Here is an 8,661-nt window from a genome sequence, read left to right on the forward strand (position 1 = left end):
TCCCGTGACTGCTGATTCCCCCCCCCCCCAGTGCCGGTGAGCTTCGCCAGGCTGAGGCCACCCGAGGGGAGGGCAGACCCTGAGAAGCTTAGCTGAGCGTCACCTGTGCCTCAGTTCATTCACCCTACGTCACATGGTGTGTGGCTGCTGAGGCCAGAGCTGTGCAGAGCAGGACCTGGCTCGGTTCCTCTCCTAAGAGTGGGGGCACTGGGCCCGCCTGTGAGCCCACCTTCAGATGCTGCTGCAGGACAGCAAAGCTACGAGGGGACAGCCACTGGCCAGAGGTGTACTTAACGGTGTGGTGGGGAATCCCAGTTCTCTGCCGACAGCTTTCTCAGGAATTGGGCCTCCCTGTGCTACTGGTTTGTTTTTCCTTTGGAGCCCTGTAAATGACCATGTTTCCTCTTTATATTTGCTCTTAGAAGCTTAGAAATGAAGCTGGGCATAGTACTGCACACCTGTACTCCCAAAACTCTGAGGCTGAGGCAGGAGGATCTCAAGTTCAAGCCCAGTTTGTCTCAAAACAGAAACACGAGGAAGTAGCTCAGTGCAGAGGTCTTGGGTTCAATCTCAGCACTGCATAAACAAGAACACCTGGGCCAGGAGTGTAGCTTTTAATTCACTTTAATTTTCCTACAATTCACTGTTTTTGGGTTTCTGTTTTGTATTTCTTGCTGTGTCACCAGGCTGGATTCAGACTCCTGGGCTCAGTATCTTCATCCTCCTGTCTCAGCCTGCCAAGCAGTATGCACTGCTGTATCTGGCTTGATTTTTTTTTTTTTTTTTTTTTTTTTTTTTTTTTTTTTTAAATTTTTTTTTTTTTTTTTTTTTTTTGTTCATTTACTTTGAGACAGGGTCTCTCTATGTAGTCCAGGCTATCCTTGAACTCACTGTGTAGCCCAGGCTGCCATCAAACTTGCAGTGATCCTCCTGCCTCAGCCTCCCAAGTGCTAGAATTTCAGGCGAGCACCAGTGCACCAGGCTGGGTTTTTTTTTGTTGTTGTTTAATCTTTTTGAAATAAGATAATGCATTTTTAAAGATGCAACAAACAACCTCTAACAAAATACTTGCTGGGTCTGTTTGTGTTACAAGAGCTCAGACAGGAGGAGGAGGTATTGAGCCTCGCGCGTTCCATCCTGCACACTTCCCAGGGGGACGGGGTGGAGGCAGCGTGGGTGGCACAAAGCAGGTGTGAAGGCCCTGGAGATGAGCGTGCACAGCACCCACTCGGTTCCAGCACCGTCTTTTTCCTGTGACCCGCAGATTGCCCCAGCCGAAGGCCCAGACGTCAGCGAGCGGATGGTCATCATCACTGGGCCACCTGAGGCCCAGTTCAAGGTCAGTGCTGCCTCCGAGGCAGGGGCAGGCTGTCTGCAGAGGTCGCAGGGCCCTCGGCCGCCCTCCAGGGCTGTGATCCCTCACCCGAGTGTTGTGGGCATTAACATGGGCACGGGAGGGCCGGGGCTGTGGAAGCTCTCCAGTGAGATGCATGCTTCTGTTTCATCTTTTTGCCTTTCCTCCTCTTCTAACAAAAGCACAAAAGAGTTTTCTAAAAGTCAGAGGCACATATTCATTTATAAACATGTACCCCTTTTAGTTAATTTCAGTTAGACCTAAAGGATAAAGGGAATGCATAAGGAACCACTTGAAATCAAGCCTTCGCTGGGCATAGTGGTGCAGACCTGTAACCTCGGCTCGCTTGAAGGCTGAAGCAGGATGGTCGCAGATGTGAACCCAGCTTAGTAACTTAGACCTGGGCACAGCGGAGAGGGGCCTGGGTTCAGTCCCCGGTGCTGCCAGAACACCCACTTCCACTCGTGAATGGACGAAAGGTGGGCTGTGCTCATGACAGGATGGCGTCAGCCCGAGGAGTGAGAGGAGATGACCAGCTCAGGGCTCTGTGGTTCCCGCCCCAGCGCTCCCATCCCACCTCCGGCCCTGGACGCCTCCGTTCTCATTGTGGCAGCCGGGCCAGGCCGCACTGCTGTGGCCAGAGGAGGAGCGCAGAGTCCCTGGGCAAACGGGCAGTCGGACACTTGCGGGGGTGTGGCCTCGCCGCGCACCCGTGTCTGGTGGGGCGGCGACCTGGCGCCTCCGTCCGAGACCCTGGGCCCATCGCGTCGTTTTCTCCAGGCCCAGGGGCGGATTTTTGGGAAACTGAAAGAAGAAAACTTCTTTAACCCTAAAGAAGAGGTAAAGCTGGAAGCCCATATCAGAGTGCCCTCCTCTACCGCTGGCCGGGTGATTGGCAAAGGCGGCAAAACCGTAAGTGGGCACCAGCTCGCCACACCTCCTGCTTGAATGCCCTGGCCTTACCCGAGTGCCCTCCACCCCTTGGCGCGGTCTCGGCTTTGGACTCGAACCGGGCTCTCCCGGCGTCTGAGCCACAGGGGCCAAGGTCAGGCAGTCGGCATCCCTGGAACTTCATGCCTGGTTTCCGGTGCCCGGCCCAGCCCCAGGCCTCCAGGGCTGCTCCCACCTGCTGAGCGGACCGCCCTGCCCTGTGCGCAGCATGGGAGCGGCCTCGCACCCGAGTCGGGCGGTATTCGGGGAAGGGGTGCGTGTTTGCTGTTGTAAAAGCCATGATCTAGATTCAGTGAGTCGCCTTCAGTTCTCGGGACCACGGCCGCGTGCGCTGGGCTCCCGGCAGAGCTGGTGTGTAGCGGCAGAAGCGAGTGCGTCGTCGGCCGGAGGAGAAGCCCAGGCCTCCCGAGGCCGGCTGGGTCATCCCAGAGCCAGACCCTGAACTTCTGGTGCCCCAGATGGCGTCAGCTCCCCTCTGCGCTCGCCGAACTCTGCCGTGAGCCCGGTGCCAGGCCAGGGCCCGAGGCGAGGACGAGGAGGCGGGTGGGGAGATGGTGGGATGGGACACCGGTGTGGCGCCCTGGGCTGGGTGGGCGAGGGGGACAGGAGAAGCACCCGGCGGGATGGGCGGGGCGGAACCAGGGTCAGGTGCAGGAGAGGCGCGGTCTGCCTCCCTCCTGAGCCCCTCCATGGCCCTGGAGGCAGGACGCAGCCCGCCCACGGCCTCCTCGCCATTGCAGGTGAACGAGCTGCAGAACCTGACCAGCGCCGAAGTCATCGTGCCTCGAGACCAAACGCCCGACGAGAATGAGGAAGTGATCGTCAGAATCATCGGGCATTTCTTCGCTAGCCAGGTACCGGCCGCGAGACCCACTCCTTTCCTGCCAGTCTCTTTCCACTTCTCCCCTGAGCTGTCGGCGGCCTCCGGCCCCCCGACGCGCACAGCAGAGCCCTCCTTCCTCCTGCAGGGCGCTGTCCCATCCCTTCTCTGTGCTGCTGTCCACCGCTGTACTGGGAGAGCCCAGGGCAGCGCAGAGGTGACACCGCATGGTGCCAAGGCCTCACGGTGACAAGTTCAGCATGCCTCACTGGGGACCCTAGTTCCCCATTTTGCTCTCTCCTGGTCACCGCCTCAGGGGTCCCCACATGGCCTGTGGCCCACAAGCGTAGGCCTTGCCTGCCATGTGCACAGCCCTTCTCCCTGCAGCGTGGGGCAGGGTCCTGCCCTGTCCGGGAGGTGGGGGCCACAGTGGGGACCCTGAGCTGTGTGACCCCTGCAGGACTCCGTCCCTGCTCCCTCTGCTGCACCCCGCCCTGTTTGTCCTCCAGGAGCGGCTAGCGTTTGGTCAGAAGGTGCCTTCTGACCAGTGGCCGAGTGGGGAGGAAGGGACCTCACTGCTACGCAGAAAAGGACCCAGTCGGGTGAGTGACACGTGTGTCCCATCCCGCCCGCCCTCTCTTGCTGCAGACTGCACAGCGCAAGATCAGGGAGATCGTGCAGCAGGTGAAGCAGCAGGAGCAGAAGTACCCTCAGGGAGTTGCCTCACAGCGCAGCAAGTGAGGCCCCCCAGGCACCAGCAAACGCGGATGAATGTAGCCCTCCCAACACCAGACCGTCTGACCAAACACAGCCAGCAGATCGGGAGCAAACCAAAGACCACCCTGAGGAACGAGAAGTCTGTGGAGGCACCGGGGCCTCGAGCTGAGAATCCCGGGTCATGGAGGGGCACGGGGAGGCTGGGGTCCCAGGAACCGCTGTCCGCCCGCCTCCGCGGCCTCTGCAGGCTTCAGCCATCACTCCCCATGCACTCACTCAGAACCCTTCTCCACGACGCTATCCCTTTTAGTTGAACTAACATAGGTGAATGTGTTCCGAGCAAAGCAAAATTCACCCCCTTTTCTTTTCTGTGGAAAATTGTCTCTGTACATGTGTGTACATATTAGAAGGGGAAAGATGTTAAGATATGTGGCCTGTGGGTTACACAGGATGCCTGCAGCATTAATATATTTTAGAAATAATATATCAAATAACAACTAACTCCAATTTTTACTCAATTATTAATTTTGTTTTCTTTTTGAACAGAAAGCAGGCTTTTCTAGACTTTAAAGAGTAAAGTCTTTCTTTGGGAGGTCGAATAGTGTAGAAAGGAACTTGGAAGCCACCCACAAAATTCACCCCGAGGGAGTCCCTGTCAAAGGACACTCGGAGCAGTTCTGGACCACCTGTGTCTGTCAACAGAAGGGATACCGTCCAGGAGGGCCTGGCCCTCCTCACCTGTCTAGCTCACACCCATTCTTTTGGCTTCACAGGTTTTAAACTGGTTTTTTGCATACTGCTATATAATTCTGTCTCTCTCTGTTTCTCCCCCCCACCCCGCTCCATCCCCACTCCTGAATTCCCTCATCCGTCTCCATCCCCTGTACCTATGCATCCCAGGCAAAGCAGTGCTCTGATTATCATACCGCACAGAAGGAACAAATGCGAAACACACAAACCAGCCTCAACTTACACTTGGTTACTCAAGAGAACAAGAGTCAGTGGTACTTGTCCTAGCATTTTGGAAGAGGAAAACAGGAACCCATCAAAGCAACCAGCCAACCCAACCAAGAAAAATTCCATAAAGAATGTATTCTGTCGTTTTACATTTTGGTGTATAAGCCATCAACATTCAGTGAAATGATTTCTTCGTTTAAAAAAAAAAAAGGAAAACAATTTACACAAGGTTGTTGGCCCAGGGCGTTAAAATTTACAGATTTTTTTTAAACACACAAAAAAAAGCTACCTCAGGTGTTTTTTACCTCAGCACCTTGCTCTTGTGTTTCCCTTAGAGATTTTGTAAAACTGATAGTTGGAGCATTTTTTTATTTTTTTAATAAAAATGAGTTGGAAAAAAAAATAATCAACTGCCAGCCTGGAGAAGGTGACACAGTCCAAGTGTGCGACAGCTGTTCTGAATTGTCTTCCGCTAGCCGAGAGCCTGTATGGCCACCTTTTGGACAAACCTTGAAAATGTTTATTAAAAAAAAGACAAAAACAGAGAGAGAAAATATTGGAGATGTCCCGAATTCCAATAGGGTACGCACCATTAGGGCTTTTTGCGCTAAAGGATGAACATGTACTGGTTTTTGTGAACAAGCCATTTTACCACCAGACTGCAATGCCAGTTTCCTCTACTGCAAACAGTGTTCTGTGACAAAGAAAAAAAAGAAAAAAAAAAGAAAAATTTTCAGGAAAAAAAAAAAATATATCCAGCTAACATGACCGTGGTGTACCCGGCTTTTTATTTTACCGAGTGCAGCCCCGTCCTGGCGTCAGCAGTGGCGGCCCTGGGGACTCCCGAGCTCTTGTGGCTGTGCGGGGTGGGTGTGGGTGTATGTGTGCGCGCGTGCCGTGTGTGAGAACGTGTGTGTGTGTGTGTGTGTGTGTGCGCGCGCGAACGGCCCGGTCCCCAGCCCCCTCGAATGGATCCCGGGCCCCGCCGGAAGGCTTCGTCCCTGGGCCTTTATTTGCGTGGTAGAATTTCAAGTTTAGCTCTTAAAATGCCCACGTCCAAAACACTTGTCTGTGAACCTGTGCCAAAAAAGGCGGAGGTGCCGAGCTGGCGCCTGGCCGCCCTGGTGCCCAGCGGAGAAGGAGGCGGCTCACACTGGGAGCCGGACAGGCGGCCTGGGCAAAGACCGCAGCCGCTTCCCGGAGCAGCAGCGGTGCTCGCCAGCGCCCCCACCTGCCCGCCACGCGGGGAGCAGGGTCTTCGCTTGGGCTGAATTCCTCCCTGTAAAGGCTCAGGCTTGCCCTGTCCTGGCCTCCTGACGTCCTAGAAAGTCTCCTTGGCGCGTGATTTGACCCTAAAGTAAAATACAAGGGTAGCAGCTGGAGATTAAGCCCAAAGAAAACCGCGAAGGTTTTCTTCCTCAGCCTCCACTACCCAAAGCCCCAGGAGCCACAGTGGTCTTTCCTGTGCTAATATCTCACTCAGGCCTGCACTGGTTTTCCATACTCTGCAAGGGCGCCACACCGGTGCCGGAACAATGTCACAAAACAGGAACTAGAAGCTAAAAATCAAGAACGACTGCAGGTCCAGTCTGGTAGCACACACCTGTAGTCCCAGTATGTGGGAGGCCGAGGCGGGAGAATCATCTTGCTGTGAGGCCCAGGCTGTTGTCTGGTGTCCCTGGCAGGACGATGGGCTTCAGAACGGAAGGGCTGTGTGCTGCTCCTTGGCCGCTGGCCCTATACAAACAGCCTACGTCTCCAGGGCCCTGCGGGCCGAGACTGCAGGTGAAGGGTGGCGGCCTGTCTTCTGGGAATGAAGAGTGAATATTTAAGGCTTTTCCGTGGAACCCTGGGTGATACAATATAAGGTCTCCCTGGTAGAGGAAAGGTTACCCATGCTGCTAGATTCAACCCAGCGGCCTGGCCCCACTGTGAGGAACCTAAAATGTGTTACCAAAAAAAGGAAGTGGGAGCTGTGGTAGGATTATAGCACGCCTGTAATCCCAGCCCTCGGGAGGCTGAGACAGGAGGATCGCTGTGAGTTCAAGACCAGCCTGGGCTACGTGATGAGTTCCAGGTCAGTCTCAACTACATGGAGAGACCCTGTCTCAAGGGAAAAAAAGGAAGCGGTGCATTAGGCATGTGGGTCACAGTTGCATTTACAATAGAAGGGCCACTGAAAGAACTGTCACAGCCATAGCTCCTGAAACCAGCTAGGGCTTCTTACCACACAGACAAGAGCTCAAGAACGACTACAAGGAAAAGCTTAGTGGGTGCTGACATTACCTACCTTATTTTACTCCTGGACCAAATCCTGAAACTTGTAAACAAAGGAATCCGACTACAGTGTCCTCAGGAAAAATTAAAATAGTATTCTCACTGTGAATCTCCAGCAGATTGGAGTCTAAAAACTTTAAACTCACTGCAAATAAGTTGCAAATTGCATTTAGGAGCCTTGTTAGTAGTTACACTGGTATTGGTATTTTGAAACGAATACTCTGACATTTCTTCTTTAGGGACCAAATTACAGTTTTGCAATTGAGTCATTAATTAAATTGGTTGCTATAGTGTGTCCAACATTCAGAACAAGCCAGACATGGTGGTGCATGCCTGTGATCCCAGCACTCAGGAGGCTGAGGCAGGATTGCTGAGTTCAAGACCAGCCTGGGCTACACAGTGAGTTCCAGGTCAATCTCAACTACATAGTGAGACCCTGTCTCAAAAACAAAACAAAAAAACAAACCTACAATACTCAAAACTACGAAATGGTCAAAGGAAACTCCAGCTTGAAGACTGCTTTTATTTGCATAACTCTTACAAGGCCTTGAACTCACAGGCATCTGTCCTGCCTCAGCCTCCTGTGTTATTTCATTTACATTTTTAAATGTCACTCTACCATACATAGTTGCTATCTGCTCCCAACACTGATGTGCCAGCCAAATTGGTGAGGTCACAAATGTTAAACATACTTTACTTCTTGAACAGAACTAGGTGACAAGAAGCACACTTTTTGGCAGGTTTATAATTTCAAAGTAGCTTTTTATCTTATCTTAAAAAAATTAGGCAGGGGATTTAGCTCAGTGGTACTGCACCTGCCTCATAGTGCAAGGTCCTGAGTCTGATCCCCAGTACCCACCCCCCAAGAAAATGACCACAGCTTCATAATGAAATAAAAAGGAAGAACCGGGACCTCACGGGTTCCAAGGGCACCATCAGCTGGCACACGGGTCGCAGCGGGAGAGGGGAATCCACCGGTTCTGGGGGACACAGGGACAGAGGATCCCACAGCATCAAAGCCGTCAGATCTGGAAGACATTGCATCCCATAGGAAACAGTGCCTCAGTAGTGGAAAGGTCCTGGATTCAATCCCCCTCACTGCACAAACAAATGAAGCAACATGTACATAAGAAAGAAAATAGGGAAATGCTTACTGTAAAAAAAGATATTAAAGAAACAAAGCAGCCAAGTGAGTTATGCATACCTGTAATCCCAGCTACTCAGGAGGCTAAGTCAGGAAGATCGAAAATTCTGAGTCACACTGGGTAAGAACAAGACCGTTTTAAAATTATAGAGCTGGGGAGGGAGTTCAGGGCTCGTGGCTCAATCCCCAGTACAGAGACACAGGCACAGACAGAGATGTAGAGAGAGACAGAAATAAACTCAAAGGCAACATGTAGATTTTTTTGGTTTTTTTTTGGTACCGGGAATTGAACTCAGGTCCTTGCACTTGCAAGGCAAGCTAAATCCCCAACTCAGCAACATGTAGATTTATTTGGATCCTGTATTAACTTTCTGAGGTTACTTTTGCAAATTGCTACAAACTTGACAGCCTAATCCAATTGAACTGCATTCTCTCAAAATT

At 52.4% G+C, this 8,661-nt stretch overlaps 1 protein-coding gene across 6 annotated transcripts in view; it reads left to right on the plus strand.

The window, feature by feature from the left end:
* Positions 1–5,058, plus strand: part of Igf2bp2 (insulin like growth factor 2 mRNA binding protein 2) — a 136,609-nt gene extending 131,551 nt beyond the window's left edge. For 5 of the 6 annotated variants that reach the window (XM_010624210.2, XM_010624211.2, XM_010624212.2 and 2 more), the window contains 4 exons: positions 1,265–1,339; positions 2,135–2,266; positions 3,046–3,159; positions 3,774–5,058. In XM_010624210.2, the coding sequence (XP_010622512.1) occupies positions 1,265–1,339; positions 2,135–2,266; positions 3,046–3,159; positions 3,774–3,866 (414 nt within the window). In that variant the 3' untranslated portion in view covers positions 3,867–5,058. The remainder of the gene's footprint in view (positions 1–1,264; positions 1,340–2,134; positions 2,267–3,045; positions 3,160–3,773) is intronic. The other variant, XR_004516849.1, reaches the window with a different exon arrangement.
* Positions 5,059–8,661: the final 3,603 nt, after the last annotated feature.

The sequence above is a fragment of the Fukomys damarensis genome, unplaced genomic scaffold (genome assembly GCF_012274545.1).
Source record: "Fukomys damarensis isolate Sample0158 unplaced genomic scaffold, DMR_v1.0_HiC HiC_scaffold_12, whole genome shotgun sequence".
Lineage (NCBI taxonomy): Eukaryota > Metazoa > Chordata > Mammalia > Rodentia > Bathyergidae > Fukomys > Fukomys damarensis.